Source organism: Thalassophryne amazonica, chromosome 4 (genome assembly GCF_902500255.1).
Source record: "Thalassophryne amazonica chromosome 4, fThaAma1.1, whole genome shotgun sequence".
NCBI classification, from domain to species: domain Eukaryota; kingdom Metazoa; phylum Chordata; class Actinopteri; order Batrachoidiformes; family Batrachoididae; genus Thalassophryne; species Thalassophryne amazonica.
Window position 1 is genome coordinate 79,042,079 of NC_047106.1, and position 18,947 is coordinate 79,061,025.

Here is an 18,947-nt window from a genome sequence, read left to right on the forward strand (position 1 = left end):
CACCACACTGAAAAAAAAGTCTGTTGACATCAGAATGATCATATGAAAATGATTTACATATTTTTCAGTGCACTATAAAAAAAGCCAAGCTATTTTCCCAAAACAACATGCATACTGCATGTATATTTCACACACTGGACCCATACTAGTCTCTCTCGCAACCAGCCAAAATCCAGTAAGTCAAGCTGCACACTGATATCTCAGGACTTGTAACAGGACTACAAAATTTGGATAAAAACTATACAACTGTCTTCTGCAACACTTGCAGATGGGGAAAAATATAATCTTATTGCAAATGTATTGTTAAAAAATGGGATAATTTTCTGTATGCAGTACTTTAATGTTCCCCATAATTCCCCTGCACTTCCGAGAATGCACTGCAGTGCCAGCAGAGTTCCGGCATCTCACAGCACATGTAAACAATGGCTAGCAAGGATGTGGATAATGTTAATCCAGCATGTTCATGGGCGATTATGATGATGACACATTTTCCCAAGTTATCTAGAGGAGGTGTAGCACCTGTGATGGACTTCTGCCACGCCCCGATGTTGTCTTGTTGTCCACACTTCGCAAGATTTGTTTACATTGTGCCCTGAACTGGAACTCTGCTGAAACTGACCTCTCGTGAGTCATGGACCATGAGATGACCCGAGATTCACAACTGCAAAAGAGTGAATTCTACAGTTTTCTGCACAAGGACCCAGCCGATGTCTCATCACTCTCTTGTTGAGTGAAGTGGAGACAAATGCTAACTGGACCATTCTCCCAATGGCAATTCTCGGCCCCGATTGACATTCCCTGTTGTGTGGGCCGCTGAAGAGGAGGTATGCTGGCCCACCACCACCAGATGGCACCCTGCTTGGAGTGCGGGCTTCAAGCACGAGAGGGCGTAGGAACCACTGGAGTGACAGCTGTCACACATCATCAACACCAGCTGTCACTCATCACCTTCATCCTCCATAAAAGCCGGACTGCAACTCCACCTCCCTGCTGAGAAATCAGCTACCATTCAGGTAATTTTCTCTGCTGAACAAAACATTGTGTAATAGTCTGAACTTCTTTTGCAGCCGTTTTCCTGTGGTGTTTGCCTTATCTGTGGGATTGGCATTTGGTGTGATCAGCGACGGCTTCGCTTCACACCCCAACCAGATAAGTGGTTAGACAGGAGCTGCACGAGTGTGTGACTGGAGGTGGAGGTTTTCCCTCCTGGAGGATTCAAACACCGGAGGATTGCTGGGTGTGTATTCACACACCCACCACTAACTGTTTCTGTTTCTGCCAGCAGTACCGGGTCTGACTGCTGAAGACAGTGGCCACCTGGGGCGCAGGGCTTGGCGGCTCCGGTGTTCTTCAGATCCGTTGGTGGTGGAAGCTGTGTGGGATCCGGCTCTTCTCTCGCCAGACGTCTTCTATCTTCGAGCCTGCCCACACGTCACCTTGTGTATAATTGGCAATCCACAATATTGTTATTGTCTGTAATTCGTTGTGCGGTTCACATTAAATTGTTACTTTTTGGCTTATCCATTGTCCGTTCATTAACGCCCCCTGTTGTGGGTCCGTGTCATGACACCTTCCCAACATTCCCATTCCAAAAATGAGTTTGTCACTGTATTATATTATTTTAACCCTTTAGCACAAACCCTCAAAAGAGACTCCCCAATTAACCCAGATTGCATACTATAGCATGCATTGACAGGGGATCCGATTGTTTTTTGAGCTACTAAAGTAAACAGTCAGGTGTGAGAAATCAGGAATGCTTTCTTAACAATAACTGAACCTTGTGCTATGCTTTGACTGTAAAAGTTTGTTTTCTGTTTTCAAAACAGAAATGACAAAATCAAGCAACTTGTTTAATAAGTTTACCTTCTGCATTTAACATGTATAAAACCTTTTCTGGGGAACATAAATTAGTTGGTCACGTCTTCAAAATGGCAGCACAGCGGTTTAGCGGTTAGCACTGTTGCCTCACAGTATAAAGGTTGTGGGACTGATTCTGATTCCCACCTGGTCCGTTCTATGTGGAGTTTATCTGGTCTCCCCGTGTTTGTGTGGATTCTCTCCAGTGGTCCAGATTCCTCCCACATCCAAAGACATGTAGGTTAGGTGAACTCTTTGACTTTAAATTGACCCTAGATGTGCAGGCATGTGTGGATGTGTTTGTCTGTCTATATGTGGTGCTGCAATAGACTGGCATCCTGTCCAGGGTGTATCCTACCTGGCACCTTGTGATTGGTAGGATAGTTTCTGGGTCAGAGGGGGTTGACTTGCCTTCATCAGAACCACACACTCTGCCTTCTGAACCATCAACAGTCTGCGGCCTGAACAGATAACATTTGCATAGGTTTCTTTAAATCATTTCAGTTTAACTAAAGTTATTTCAACTTAACTAGAGAAGTCTTGTGGGAGTAACTCAGTTAAAAGTTGAAATAACTAAGTTGAAATAACTTCAAAAAATCTATGCAAATGAAGCAGGGCCACATAAAGACAAACAAACACATTCATACCTGCAAGCACACCTACAGACAATTTAAAGTTTCCAATTCACCTAACCTACATGTCTTTAAATGTGGGAGGAAGCCGTAGCACCCGGAGGGAACCCGCACAAACATGGGGAGAACATACAAATTCCACACAGAAAGGACACAGGTGGGAACCGATCCCATGACTTTATTGATGTGAGGCAAGAGTGCTAACCACTATGCTACCATGGTGCCCTATTGCACTGATACTTGGATTTTTTTTTTCACATCTCCTGGCAAAATAAAGAAAGGCTATTTACAACACAAGCACTGTGTAATTGTCCAAACTGTCAAATCTGACAATCTGCTCAAACAAAGTAGTTGTAAGCTGTAAAATATGTAATGCCTCGCAAGGAATTAACTCCATTGAGGCTTATTTTATGAAATAAAATAGGTGAATGAGGCATATGCACTGCAATTGACCAAATGAAAATTGAAAACTGAAATGTACAGGCTTTTAGAAATGCTTTCAATGCATGGAATTTTTTTTCTGTTTGTTAAATAAAATTCTTACTGTTCTCTTTCCTAAATTTCATGTATTGAGGATTAATGTTTTGCACCCTTTAAAACATATTGGGTTCTTTCTTTTGTCTTTATCCACATTTGGCATTGAGGTAATCCAAAAATCAGCTAAAGCAATCACACTTTAAATTTATGATCTGTTACAGATTCCATTTATGAGTAAGTAATGAGACGTTTACCAGAACGCATTTGTAAATTAAAACTGCAAACCCTGGCAGTACATAAGGCCACACCCCATCTACACACACACACACACACACACACACACACACACACACACACACACACACACACACACACACACACACACACACACACACACACACACACACACACAAACAAACAGAGTAATGAAATTAGTGGTATCCCATAATCATGGCATATTGCTGTATCTAAATTAATAAGCAGTGACATGCAAAAGGAAATCCAGTGCAAGTTAAATCCCACAAATGACTGAGATTGGCAATTTAACTCAACCACAAGTGGTGTGTTGCCAGTACATTCTTAGTGTCGGTCCCAAGCCCAGATGAATATGGTTGCATCATCTGGCCTAACAATGATGGAAATTGGGCTACTGCTGGGCGAAGACGACGAAGAAGAGGAGGAAAACGTTGCCACAAACAGCGGGAGAAGAAGAGAACTAGAAGGGTGGAAATGAGAGTGGGGACTTTGAATGTTGGTAGTATGACTGGTAAAGGGAGAGAGCTGGCTGATATGATGGAGAGGAGAAAGGTAGACATATCGTGTGTGCAAGAGACCAAGTGGAAGGAAGACAAGGAGACTTGGTGGTGGAATGAAGAGGTCCAGGAAAGCATAAGGAGAAAGAGGTTGGCGAAAAAGTTTTGGGATAGTCGGAGAGATGAAAGTAGACAGGAGTACAAGGAGATGCAGCGTAAGGCAAAAAGAGAAGTGGCAAAAGCAAAGGAAAAGGCATATTGCGAGCTGTACAAGAAGTTGAATAGTAAGGAAGGAGAAAAGGACTTGTACCGATTGGCCAGACAAAGGGACAGAGCTGGAAAGGATGTGCAGCAGGTTAGGGTGGTAAAAGATGCACATGGTAATGTGCTGACAAGTGAGGCGTGTGTGCTGAGAAGGTGGAGGGAATATTTTGAAGAGCTGATGAATAAAGAAAATGAGCAAGAGAAAAGGCTGGATGATGTGGTGAGAGTAAATCAGGAAGTACAAGAGATTAGCAAGGAAGAAGTGAGGGCTGCTTTGAAGAGTGGAAAGGCAGTTGGTCCAGATGACATTCCAGTGGAGGCATGGAAATGTCTAGGAGAGATGGCAGTAGAGTTTCTAACCAGATTGTTTAATAAAATCTTGGAAAGTGAGAGGATGCCTGAGGAGTGGAGACGAAGTGTGCTGCTTCCTATTTTCAAGAACAAGGGTGATGTGCAGAGCTGCAGTAACTACAGAGGCATAACGCTGATCAGCCACAACATGAAGTTATGGGAAAGAGTAGTAGAAGCTAGGCTTAGAAAACAGGTGAAGATCTGTGAGCAGCAATATGGTTTCATGCCGAGAAAGAGCACTACAGATGCAATGTTTGCTCTGAGAATACTGTTGGAACGTACAGAGAAGGACAGAAAGAGTTACATTGTGTGTTTGTGGACTTAGAAAAAGCTTATGATAGGGTGCCAAGAGAAGAGTTGTGGTATTGTATGAGGAAGTCTGGAGTGGCAGAGAAGTATGTTAGGGTAGTGCAGGACATGTACAAGAATAGTATTACAGTGGTGAGATGCGCAGTCGGAATGACTGACTCATTCAAGGTGGAGGTGGGATTACACCAAGGATCAGCTCTGAGTCCTTTCTTGTTTGCATTGGTGATGGACAGGTTGACGGATGAGATCAGACAGGAGTCCCCATGGACTATGATGTTTGCAGATGACATTGTGATCTGTAGTGAGAGTAGAGAGCAAGTTGAGTCTAGTCTGGAGAAGTGGAGATATGCTTTGGAGAGAAGGGGAATGAAAGTCAGTAGAAGCAAGACTGAGTACATGTGTGTGAATGAGAGGGAGCCCAGTGGAGTAGAAGTGGTGAAAGTAGATGAGTTTAAATATTTGGGGTCAACTGTTCAAAGTAATGGAGAGTGTGGTAGAGAGGTGAAGAAGAGAGTGCAGGCAGGGTGGAGTGGGTGGAGAAAGGTGGCAGGAGTGATTTGTGACCGAAGAATATCAGCAAGAGTGAAGGGGAAAGTTTACAAAACAGTAGTGAGACCAGCTATGTTGTATGGTTTAGAGACGGTGGCACTAACAAAAAGACAGGAGGCAGAGCTGGAGGTGGCAGAGCTGAAGATGTTGAGATTCTCTTTGGGAGTGACAAGAATGGACAAGATTAGGAATGAACATACCAGAGGGACATCTCAGGTGGGACGGTTTGGAGACAAAGTCAGAGAGGGAAGATTGAGATGGTTTGGACATGTGCAGATGAGGGACCCAGGATATATAGGGAGAAGGATGCTGAGGATGGATCCAATAGGCAAGAGGAGAAGAGGGAGACCAAAGAGGAGGTTCATGGATGTGCTGAGAGAGGATATGCAGGTGGTTGGTGTGACAGAGGAAGATACAGAGGACAGGGTGAGATGGAAACGATTGATCTGCTGTGGCGACCCCTAACGGGAACAGCCAAAAGACGAAGAAGAAGATCTGGCCTAACACAAGGTCAAAATAACTATGTAGATCACAAATCAAATTTCCATACCAGATCATTCGAGGCTTGGGTTTAACAATGACCATCAACAATGCTGTTGTCCAATAGGGTGATGGTGGAAACTGAGCTACTGCTGGGCAAAGAAGAAGAAGAAGAGGAGGAGGAGGAGAGGGTGTCTGGAGACAGCAGGCAAGGATGAAAGTTTGAAGTGTGTAAGCAGAAGTTGGGACTTGGAATATTGGCAGTATGACTGGTAACACCCCTATTCCACAGGGTGCCATTCTACTATGATTACCCATGATCCAAAAAAGTGCAAAAACATGATGAAACTGCTTAATCCAGCTTGCCTCCTAACAGGCTGGTTTATAAAGTGTAGACCTGGCAAATGACAGTTAGGAGCTGTGCCCTCAGCCAGAACCACAACAAACACTGCTTCAGTTTCAAATTTTTACCCCAACAGAGCACAATCAAACAGATATCAAACCGTTAAGATTATGAACATCCAAAAGTCACCATGCACTAGTGACAATATTGTGAATCGGGATGAACATTTTGAACAGTTCAAAACTGATGCCAATGATGGCATAACTATTACGTATACCATGTTTGGTCAAGGTTGACAAAGATGAATCAAGAAGTTACTATGATGCTTCAAAATGTGCCCTGATTTGCTATTCAGGATTAAACAGGAAGGAAGGGTTCTGTAGAATAGCCCCAGAAAGGGGGAGAATTGGCTGATATGATGGATAAGGGAACTACTGTGTGTTCAAGAGACCAAGTAGTTGGGAAGTAGGGCCAGGAGCATCAGAGGTGGGTTCATGTTGCTCTATCATGGTGTGGATGGGAGACAAAATGGGGTTGGGGGTCATTCTGAAGGAAGAGTAGATTAAGAGCATGGTGGAGGTTAAGGAAGAGTCTAACAGAGTAATAAGTGTGAATTTGGAAATTAAAGAGGTGATAATGAATGTCATTAATGCATATGCCCCACATGTAGGTTGTGAGAAGAAGGAGAAAGCATGAAAGAGTGGGGTTTGGCACAGCCCTCAATAGCCATGTTGCTGAAGGGAACAGAGCTGATGAGTCAGTCATATGATATCAAGGCGAGGAATGCTGAAGGGCAGATAGTTATAGATTTTGCAAAAAAGATGGAAATGGCTTCTGTGAATGCTTATTTTAAGAAGAAGGAGCATGGGGTGACATAAGAGTGCAGGAAGGTGTACATAAGTGGAGTTTGTGGAAGACACAACCTAAAAGAATTTAGAGACTAAAAGGTGGTGGCAGGGGAGAGTGTAGCAAGATGGCATCAGATGGTGGTTTGGAGCTTGACTTTAGAGGTAAAGAAGAGGAAATGAGAGTGAGAATTGAACCAAGGATCAGATGGTGGAAGCAAAAGGAGGAAGAAGTGTGAAATTCAGGGAGGGGGTTGAGACATGCATTGTAAAGAGATGAAGTGATTTTGGACAACTGGAAAAGTACTGCAGATATGATGAGGGGGACAGCTAGCAAGGTACTGCGTGTGACATTTCAGCAGAAGAAAGATGATAAAGAGACTTGGTGAAATGAAGATGTCCAGGAAATTATAAGCAAAAACAGGTTGGTGAGAATGATTTGCAATAGTCGGAAAGATGATGAAAGTAGATAGGCGTACAAGGAGAAGTCTTGTAAGGTGAAAAGGAAAGGGTATGAATATATATCAAATTGTACATGAAGTTGAACACTAAAGAAGGAGAAATGGACTTGTATCGACTGGCCAGACAAAGGGATCGACCTGGAAAAGATGCACACCAGGTTCAGGTAACAAAGTATGCACATGATAATATGCTGACAAGTGAGGACAGTGTGTTAAGAAGGTGGAAGGAATATTTTGAGGAGATGATGAATGAAGAAAATGAGAGAGAGAAAAGGCTGCATGATGTGGAGACAGTAAATTAAAGTGTGCAAGGGATTACTAAAGATAAATTGAGGACAGCTTTGAAATGGAAAATGAGTGGAAAAGCAGTTGGTCCAAATGACATACCAGTGGAGGAAGCTTGGAGAGTGGCGCTAATAAAAACATGGGAGCTGGAACTGACAAACATGAAGATGTTGCAATTTTCTTTGGGAGTGATGACGTTGGACAGGATTAGAAATGAACAAACCAGAGGAACAGCACAGGCAGCATGGTTTGGAGACTGAGATGGTTTGAACATGCAGAGGAGGAATCCTAGGGGAGGTGATGGTCTAGTGGTTAAACAGTGTGCTTCAGACCAGAGGATCCTCGGTTCAAACCCCTGTCTGGCTGGACAGCCACTACAGACTCTTGGGCAAGGTCGTTAATCCCCAAGTTTCTCCTGGTGTAGTGAGCGCCTTGCATGGCAGCACCCTGACATCGGTGTGTGAATTTGATTGTGTGAACGGGTGAATGCGAGGCAACATTGTAAAGCGCTTTGAGCTTCTGATACAGATGGACAATCGCTATGTAAATGCAGTCCATTTATATAGGGAAAAGGATTCTGAGGATGGAGCCACCAGCTATTAAATAAAGAGTGACACCAATGAGCAGGTTTATGGATGTGGAGAGAGAGGACAAGCAGGTGGGTGGTGTGACAGAGGAAGATGCTAAGGTCAGGATGAGATGGAAAAGGATAATCTGCTGCCGCGAACCCTAACAGGAGCAGCTGAAAGAAGAAAAAGAAGATGGGATTGACCACTGAATCAATACTGTGCTTGACCTTGCAGATGACATAATTTAGATTCATAGGAATGATTTTTCAGCATTCACTGGCAGAGTTCAGGTCATTATTGCCAGCAATGTTACACATACTCAGTTTGGTTAAGTCGCTCAAATCATGTTCTTTGTTGGTATTTACTCTGCGGCAAAGGCGATCAATAATATGACTCGTAAAAAAGATTTACATTTAACTACTGTTATAGTTTTACTGCATATACAACCCTGAGCAGTCAACACAACTTTATTTTTCACAATTGAGTCTACACCACCTCAAGCTGTCTTCCCATCATGAAGATCACAACCAAAGTCAAAGTAGTTCTGCCTATTAAATCCAAAACCACAAGACCACTTGACGCTATGCCGCAACAAAACAAATCAAGATGCATCCTCTGCAAGCCTCTAGCTCCCAAACTGCACTAAGGGGCCAGCTGCATATTCTGTTCAGGGTACAGTCAGGCTCCCACAACTGCAACACACGCTTCCAAAGCACATGTGAAAACGTGTAAGGATATCTATGCTGGACTTTACTTCAGACTGAACTCACCTTGTGGTGGTCACTGGCTTCCCAGTGACTGAAGGATGGGCCAACACACATAAAGACAAGAGCATCACAAACCGGGCACACACAACGCATAAACAGGAAAGAAAGAAGACACAAAGAACACAGGGGTGCAATCACACACCAAAGAGCACTTCAACAAAGGTAAAAAGAAAAGACATAGGATAGATGAAACGAGGAGCTGGAGAGAGGCCCTCCTCCACAGTCAGGATGCTTTCTGAAATGTGCTCACTCACCAGCTGGTGCAAAGAGAGCGCGCGGGGGGGGGCAAAAGGGGAGTGGGGTGGGGAATGAACAGGTTGAAGTGAGGGTGAGAGGAAGGTTACTCAGAGTGGGAGGTGACAGAGGTGGGTGGGAGAAGATGGAGATGAAGAGGGAGAAAAAGAAAGAGGGGATCGCTCAGCTGCTGTGGTCGGTCCAGATCAGCACCAATGCTTCACTGCAGCATTTCACCACCTTGGCCGTCCAAGAAACAGATCCTCCGTTCCCTCCCTTACTCTGGCTCTCATCTCACCTCCCTCCTTTGTGTCCTGTCATCTCTTCTCCACTCTCCACTGCCCCCACCACCTTCTATTATCTTCCCTGTTCTTCTCATCAGTCTTTATGTTGAACTCTTCCCTTGCACCTGAACCACCTCCTCGTATCCCTAACACACTCCTCTGCTCCGCAGTGTGCCGTCTGCTCCACCTTCATTATGCATCAAGGTCACTCTGTCCAGAGGCATGCGTGTGTGTGTGTGTGTGTGTCTGTGTGTGTGTGAGCATGCACATATGGCTCTACATTTGCATATGTACAAAATATGTTTATACACACTGTATTGTCACCTTTTTTTTTGTATTTTTTTTCTCTGTCTCCAGGATTGACTTAGTTTATGTATCACACAATCAATAATGGTGTATGTACACTTGGACCAGGGAATGTAAAGGAAAGGATCAGCTGAAATGTACGCGTTTGCAGCATAAGTGTTGGTGAGGTTGGCAATCATAGGGTTTAAATGTGTTTGTGTGTGTGTCATTATTTCTATACATATTTTCCAACCCCAAACTACATAACCCTGAATGCTTATTGGATTGAAACATTCTCAGGTGATGTGTATTTGTGCAGTGAGGGAGGGTGTGGCATAAAGTGATTGATACCCTGTATCAAGATGTGTATAATTATTAGGCAACTTCTTTACCTCAAGAAAAATTGGTAAAAGATTTAACAGACACGGAAAAGTCAAAAATTGTAAAATGCCTTTCACAGGTAAACTGTTGAGGTATGAGCAATGAACAATCGGTAAAATTTTACTTGAAGGTACCTTCATAATAGAGACACGACACTGTCATAACTGTTACATGACACAGTCATGAAAGTGTCATAAACATTATGTCAATGTCATAAATGTTTATGACTGCTGTCATTCAGTGTCATTCGCTTTTATAATGACAAGTTGACATTTTTTTGGGTTGTCTTGATTATAACAACTTGACTGTAATCAAAGTGACATGACCAGAATTTGTGTTTGGCCTTTTTGGTCTTCAGTTATATGCCAACTTGTCATATATATATATATATATATATATATATATATATATATATATATATATATATACACTCAACAAAAATATAAATGCAACACTTTTGGTTTTGCTCCCATTTTGTATGAGATGAACTCAAAGATCTAAAACTTTTTTCCCATACACAGTATCACCATTTCCCTCAAATATTGTTCACAAACCAGTCTAAATCTGTGATAGTGAGCACTTCTCCTTTGCTGAGATAATCCATCCCACCTCACAGGTGTGCCATATCAAGATGCTGATTAGACACCATGATTAGTGCACAGGTGTGCCTTAGACTGCCCACAATAAAGGCCACTCTGAAAGGTGCAGTTTTGTTTTATTGCAGTGCAACACATCTCCTTCGCATGGAGTTGATCAGGTTGTCAATTGTGGCCTGTGGAATGTTGGGTCCACTCCTCTTCAATGGCTGTGCGAAGTTGCTGGATATTGGCAGGAACTGGTACACGCTGTCGTATATGCCGGTCCAGAGCATCCCAAACATGCTCAATGGGTGACATGTCCGGTGAGTATGCCGGACATGCAAGAACTGGGACATTTTCAGCTTCCAAGAATTGTGTACAGATCCTTGCAACATGGGGCCGTGCATTATCCTGCTGCAACATGAGAGTTCTTGGATGTATGGCACAACAATGGGCCTCAGGATCTCGTCACGGTATCTTTGTGCATTCAAAATGCCATCAATAAAATGCACCTGTGTTCTTCGTCCATAACAGACGCCTGCCCATACCATAACCCCACCGCCACCATGGGTCACTCGATCCACAACATTGACATCAGAAAACCGCTCACCCACACGACGCTACACACGCTGTCTGCCATCTGCCCTGAACAGTGTGAACCGGGATTCATCCATGAAGAGAACACCTCTCCAACGTGCCAAACGCCAGCGAATGTGAGCATTTGCCCACTCAAGTCGGTTACGACGACGAACTGGAGTCAGGTCGAGACCCCGATGAGGACGACGAGCATGCAGATGAGCTTCCCTGAGATGGTTTCTGACAGTTTGTGCAGAAATTCTTTGGTTATGCAAACCAATTGTTTCAGCAGCTGTCTGAGTGGCTGGTCTCAGACGATCTTGGAGGTGAACATGCTGGATGTGGAGGTCCTGGGCTGGTGTGGTTACACGTGGTCTGCGGTTTTGAGGCTGGTTGGATGTACTGCCAAATTCTCTGAAACGCCTTTGGAGACGGCTTATGGTAGAGAAATGAACATTCAATACACGAGCAACAGCTCTGGTTGACATTCCTGCTGTCAGCATGCCAATTGCACGCTCCCTCAAAGCTTGCGACATCTGTGGCATTGTGCTGTGTGATAAAACTGCACCTTTCAGAGTGGCCTTTTATTGTGGGCAGTCGAAGGCACACCTGTGCACTAATCATCGTGTCTAATCAGCATCTTGATATGGCACATCTGTGAGGTGGGATGGATTATCTCAGCAAAGGAGAAGTGCTCACTATCACATATTTCGACTGGTTTGTGAACAATATTTGAGGGAAATGGTGATATTGTGTATGTGGAAAAAGTTTTAGATCTTTGAGGTCATCTCATACAAAATGGGAGCAAAACCAAAAGTGTTGCGTTTATATTTTTGTCGAGTGTCTATATATATAAATATATATATATATATATGAGAGACATAATGTAAAAAAAAAAAATCCGGAAATCACAATGTATGATTTTTTAATAATTTATTTGTATGTTACTGCTGCAAATACAATGTGCTGTTTATCTCTGCTTCTGTGGTGTCTGCGCGCCGCATACAAGTAGTTGCCGTACTCAAAAGACCAAGATTCCTTGCGGATAGGACATGCGCAGAACACAAAATAATGTTCCTTTCTATGGGGATATCCCGATGCGCGTTTATATGACCTGATATTCGGGTTACAAAAGGAGAAACCCAGGGGTCTTATTCAGGTTTTTAAAAACCGGAATATGAACATATTCGGGTTTTTGCGGGTGTTTACATGGCCGTGCGCAGGGAAGATACATATATCAATTGATTTAATGCCAAAAACATTTTGTAAAACCGATATTGTATGCCAACTTAATTGATTTTTTTAACATACACCAATGATCCATGCCTGCATTTAAGGCCTGCAACACATTCAAAGAAAGTTTAGACACTAATACATTTATAACTTTGTAATGCTACCATTCCTTCTCACAGCACTTTACAGACATTTTAGCATGGAGGATACTAAGCAATGCAGTACTGTAGGTGTTATTTTGTCCCATTCTTCCAGCATACTGTACATGTCTGAAGGTGTGCAACAGTATAGGCTCATCATCGCTGCAGGTTTCCTTTCAGAATTCTCCACATCTCTCAATTTGGAACAGATCAGGACTGCAGGCAGGCCAGTCCAGTGCCCGAGTCCTCTTCTTCTGCAGCCATGCTTTTGTAAAGTGTGAAAAATGTGGCTGGAATGTTGAATGGATATATATGAACAAAAGAAATTAATATGACCATACAAAACATGAACTATCTTGAGTCCATACTGTCTGCAATGAAAACTAATCAAAGTAAATGTACAAGTATTATTTATTTATTTATTTTCAATTTTCATGCTGTTCACTTTTTCTGATTTGGGGTTATAGATACTATAATTCCGATGGCTCAGCCATCAGAAAAGCCAATTATAGTCTGATTCATGTGGAATATCACAGTATCCGTGTATACTAGGTCTGTTAGAAAAGTATCGGACCTTTTTATTTTTTGCAATAACCTTATGGATTTGAATCATGTGTGATTGCATCAGCCAAGCTTGAACCTTTGTGCGCATGCGTGAGTTTTTTCACACCTGTCGGTTGCGTGATTCGCCTTTGAGCACGCTTTGTGGGAGGAGTGGTCCAGTCCCCTCAGCGGATTTTCATTGTCAGGAAAATGGCCGAGCAACTGCTGCTTTGCTGCATCAAAATTTTTTCAGAAACTGTGAGAGACAGCCAGGTGGAAACCATTCGGAAACTTCAGATGGCTTTCGGTGAAGATCTTATGGGCATCACACAGATTAAGGAGCATTACAACCGGATTAAAGACGGCCCACAGTGGCTGAGGGTGCGCCGCGCTTCGAGCGGCCATCGACAGGCTGAAATGACCAGATCATTTCCACAGTGAAGGCTGTGTTGATCCGGGATGTCATCTGACTAACAGAGAAATGGCAAGAGAGGTGGACATAGCACTTTTTCGGCATATTACACTGTTACAGGAGATTTTGTAATGAAAGACGTGTGGCGGAATTCGCGCGTCAGGACGGAGCTGCTAATGGTGCAGAACAAAAAGCACGTCCGTGTTGGAAGTCTCACGGGACATGCCCAGCTCTTCCACCATTCGGAAGATTCAGACGGCTTTGGGTGGTTTTTCAGTCGAGTGAGTATCCAAGAAATTGTCAAAGATCTGGGCATGTCACATGTCCTGTGAGACCAACACGGAGGTGCTTTCGTTCCGCGCCATTAGCAGCTCCGTGGCGAATTCCTCCGATCCTGTTTTCATGACAAAATCTCCTTTAACAGTGGAATGTGCCGGAAAAGTGCTATGTCCACCTTTTCTGCCATTTCTCTGGTAGTCAGACGACGTCCCGGATCAACACAGCATTCAGTTTGGAAATGATCTGGTCGTTTCAGCCTGTCGATTGCCGCTCAGAGCGCGGCGCGCCCTCCGCCATTGTGTGCTGTCTTTAAACCGGCTGTAACACTCCTTAATCTGTGTGATGCCCATAAAATCGTCCCTGAAAGCCATCTGAATTTTCCGAATGGTGTCCACCTGGCTGTCTCTCACAGTTTCTGGAAAAATTTGATGCAGCAAAGCTCCAGCCGTTCAGACATTTTCCTCACAATGAAAATCCGACGAGGGGGGAGGAGCAGTGCTCACTCAAAGCCTGCTCACAGGCGAATGACGCAACCGACAGGCGTGAAAAAACTCATGCATGCGCACGAAGGTTCAAGCTTGGCTGATGCAATCACATGTGATTCAAATCCATAAGGTTATTGCAAAAAATAAAAAGTCCGATACTTTTCTAACAGACCTCGTATCCTGGTGATGATGCCCAGAAACCTGGCTGATGATCCTATAATGTTCAGAGTAGCTTGCTGTGTGAATATTGCAGTTCTGCTTTGATTCAGATTCAGATTCAAACAGCTTTATTGATCCCAAGTAAGACAATTATTTGCAGCATATGTTGATTTTTGTATAACCGTTGACTTGGCTGAAGAGGTTGCACTTTGGGACATCCACAAAATTTGTGGAAATTGATTTTGGTGCATGTGTCATCAATTAAAAATATTTCATATACACAACTCAAATTTCTCAGATGACTAAGTGACAACTAAATGATGACAGGTGCCTTAGGCCTCAGGATGCAGGGTGGTTTGTGTTTCTCAGCTTTAAAAAAATCTCAACTTTATGGAAAAGACCAGGTTGCAATGTTATATCTTCTGCTGAATCTTGAAAAGTAACACATATCTCTTTATATGGTTATATTTAGCATACCATTTAATTTATTTTAAATGAAATTTTTATGTCTATGATGTGTGTGGTTTTGCTTTTTTGTCTCTTAATTGGTTTGTGTGGTTGTTATATATTCATATTTTTCTTTGAAATCTTGTGTTTTTTAATATATACAGCACTTTGAACATTTTATCCTGAAAGAAAAAGATTAAAATAATAATAATAATAATAATAATTTGTATATACATTGAGAGATAAACTAATTTTGATACAACTAAATAAAAACTTCAGAAATCAAAAATGAAAGAGAGGATTGCATCTATTCTTTGTTATATGTTCATATTTCTCTGTAATTATTTAGTTATAATGTGTACAACACTTTGAAAACCTTAACCTGAAGGAAATGTCATCATTATTATTATTATTACCCTTATTATTATTATTATTATTGCTATTCTGTGTCAAATGGTTGCGGAGATATGCCTAGTGTGTTGGTATAGCTTATAGTGTCATTTCCACCTCTTGCTCTCAGTCCTCACTGCCAGCTAGCACTGCTATTGCAATAGTGTGAAAGAGCTGAGTACATAAGTCTCTTCTTGCCATTAGATAGCTTCTTCAGCAGCAAGCCTTTTGTAGTGCCAATATGAAAAATCCTACGGGGCTGACGACACACGTCAATTGAGTGTCTTGCGAACTCAGGCTAAATTACAACATGCTTGGAGGAGGTCTGACCCCCCAGACATGTGACATGCAGGCCCACCAGTGTATGGATATACCCTGGTGCCCATGAATCAAACCCCCAGTTTTGGCCACTGCCTTGTGGTATAATCGCGAGAACGATAAAGGCAAGGGGAGTAAAACCCACAAGAAAATCAGGAGTAGAGCCCCTTAGGCGGCTGGAATAGGCACCATGTAACCTTCCGGCAGTGCCTGCAGCTGCACTGGTAGAAAACATATTGAGGGGGGTCCTGCTTTTTGGGCAGCCCAGGACCTCCATAAATTTTGCAAAGGCTCTTTGCACCCTGGAGAGTCCAGCGTCATTCCAACAAGATGAAGCTGTTCATCATAACAACAACGCTGAAGGTCACAAACACCCCATCATCTCACGAGTAGGTGGATCGATCCTAATATCGATAATATCGATACCAACGCTGGTATTGATATTGAATGATCCTCGTGTAAAAAGATCGATACTCAATCTTTTTTTCTCTCCCGCACGCACTGACTGCTGCGCACGCAGATTCATCAAAGTCTACTCTCTGTCTGTAAGAGCAGCGCTGCACTGTGTCACACAACACAGAGCAGCGCACCTTCGTATTGTGGTTTGTCAGCCCTCTACCTCAGGAAATGTTGTTTTAAGTTGTGTTGAGTATTTTTTTTTAAACAAAAATGTTGATTGTGATAATAAAGTGTTTTGTTGTCATGTACAATGTTTGGCGAAATTCTATCCTAGGTCTTTTGGAACCTTTGGATATATGAAGCTTAAATATGAAAAAGTATCGGTATCGGTATCAATATCAGCGATACTGAGCCTGTATTTACTTGGTATCGGATCAATTCCAAAATTCCCAGTATCGCCCAGCTCTGCTCACGAGATGGGCGGATACCGACAACTGTCAATTTTTATCTTTATTATTAAAACATTAACATTAAGAGTGTGATAAAATGTGAGTTAACTTATGTAAAACTTGTAAATGACTCTCCAGAGTTCAGATATGCATTGCAGCATACATAGAGATTTCCTGTGGGAGTATCAAGCGTAAAGACTGATAGAAGAAAAAAGGAGATAGTAACAAACAAACAAACAAAAAAACAGTACTTTGTGTTGTAAGTGAGCTGAGTCAGCCATGCCATATGCATGTCTACGCGTGGTTGCATGTGGCATCAGTTCATAGCCCACCCTATCGGTTTCAGTATGTAGTCCTCTCTCTCTCTCTCTCTCTGACTCTCACTGTGCCTGCACCTCTACCTCTGCAGTACCTCTCCTGCTCATTCTTGCCCGCACTGGCTGGGAAGACGCACTTGCTGCTTTTCTGCATGGCTGCTGGCTCTGCTCCACTCTCCCTCTGTGCCTCTCTGGCTTTTTTTCACCACGTCCCTCTCCAGCCCATGTCTCCCCTCGTGGGGCATGTTTCGCCAGCCTCCTTCCCTGGCTGCTTTTGCTACTGCTGATGGAGCAGCGGAGCTGACTGAGGCTACGCTGCTGCACCACTCAGTTTGTCTTCTCATCTTTTGCCTCACATTTCGCCTTGCTGGATAACCGCCTGCCAGAGACAGGGACAGAGGGGAGGGAGGGAGGGAGAGAGAGTGTGCTCTTCATTCAGCTGCTGCATTCTTCAGTCTGTCTTTCCCTCTGCTGCTCTCCAGCAGAGGGAACAACTGGACAAGAGCGAGGTCTTTGAAGGAATTCCTCCTCTTCTCACTCTGCTTCCTCCTTCTGTTCATTCCTGGGACAGAGTGGAGAGGAGGACACCAGAGGGAGGGAGTGAGAGCAAGACTTCAGCCTTTTGCGGTGTCAGTGTCCCACCTCGCTCCAGAGACACATAAGACATACGTGCATAGACTAGACTTAGTTGGAGCTGAACAAACTGAAAGACAGATTGACAGACAAAATCAGTCTGCGCGCAGAGAGACAGACATAAACACAGACAGGTGGTATCATGGCGTCAGTGGACAGCACCGGTTCAAGTGTCTCCAGTCGGCTGAGATCAGGAGATCTACTTCATGCTGGTCTGGCAGTTGCCCTGCTGCTGGGTGAGTTCTACTTCTATCTGCACCTTTTGCTCTCCTCACTCAGTTTCCACGAACATATCATTCTGTCAACATGCCATCTTGCAGAGGAGTGCACATAAAGTGTTTATTCTTTTTATTATTATTTATTACTATTATAGCATCTTCTTTGTTTTTGTTCCATTCATTTTGCCTGTTTAGTGCAGTTTACCATCTTATTGCTCCTTATAAACATCTGCTGCTCCGTCATCCCTCGTCCTGCTTTCAGCTCTCCTGTTTCCTCTAAATCTGGCTCACCGTGTTCTCATTCCACACCTGCAAGTTAAAATTTATGTCGCTGTTACAGGTGATGTTTACTTGTTGCATCAGGGTCAGTGACATCCATCTCGAAGGTGACCTGACAGAGAATCAAGTATTGATGTGTCAAACAACAGCCTGTGATCTAAAAATTAGCAAGTTGATTCATTTTTGTATTCTAGGGGTACACACATATTTTGGTTATGTTTATATTTCCGTATGTGTGCGGTGAGAATATGGCTGGAGAAGTTGTGGTGCAGTGATGATCTATTTCTTACTTGTACATTCCTTTTAGTTGTTGTTGCCCAAGTGTTACTCTTGTGGCTCAGCATTACCTCCCACCTTCTTTTCCTTGTCTGGAAATGTCATAAAATTCACAGCTGGCATATGGAGGGTTGCAGGTGAAGGCGTATGCGTGTCATAGGCCCCATTCACTGCATTCCTAGTTTGATCAACTCTTTCCCCCTCTTTTACTTTCATAGCTAGATTCACACAAAATCCTTCCTGTGGGGTTGTGTGATAGTCTGACTGTGTTGTTTGAAATTGAGAATGTAACCACTGTATAACAAAGTAACTGTTCACTTCTCTAATTTAGTCATGGGCACAATTTGGTGGGGGATAGGGGGGACATGTCCCCCCACCTTTTCAACCAGGGTGGACAGAATATGGTATGTCCCCCCCCACCTTCTGACATATATGTGTGTACTTGAAACATGCTATGCCAGTCTTATGTGCAAACCGTGTCAGTCTTATGTGCAAAACCATGTCAGAATAGTATCTTTATTTCTGCAAGTTTGTGTTTTTAGCAGCATTGACTTGTTTACAACATGTGTTTCTTGTTTGTCACATTCGGAATTTTCTGGGACTGCATTTGCCCAGATTTGAAACCAAAAATAGTTGCCTCTAGGGACTAGTGTCTACACATAAGTATCAATGGACCATATGCTAATTTACT

General features: G+C 43.1%; 1 protein-coding gene across 1 annotated transcript in view; it reads left to right on the forward strand.

The window, feature by feature from the left end:
• The first annotated feature begins 16,939 nt into the window (after positions 1-16,939).
• The window catches only part of scn4ba (sodium channel, voltage-gated, type IV, beta a), a 61,064-nt gene continuing 59,056 nt past the window's right edge, over positions 16,940-18,947 (forward strand). Inside the window, exon 1 of the mRNA XM_034168128.1 lies at positions 16,940-17,719. Coding sequence (XP_034024019.1) covers positions 17,626-17,719 — 94 coding nt within the window. The 5' untranslated portion in view covers positions 16,940-17,625. The remainder of the gene's footprint in view (positions 17,720-18,947) is intronic.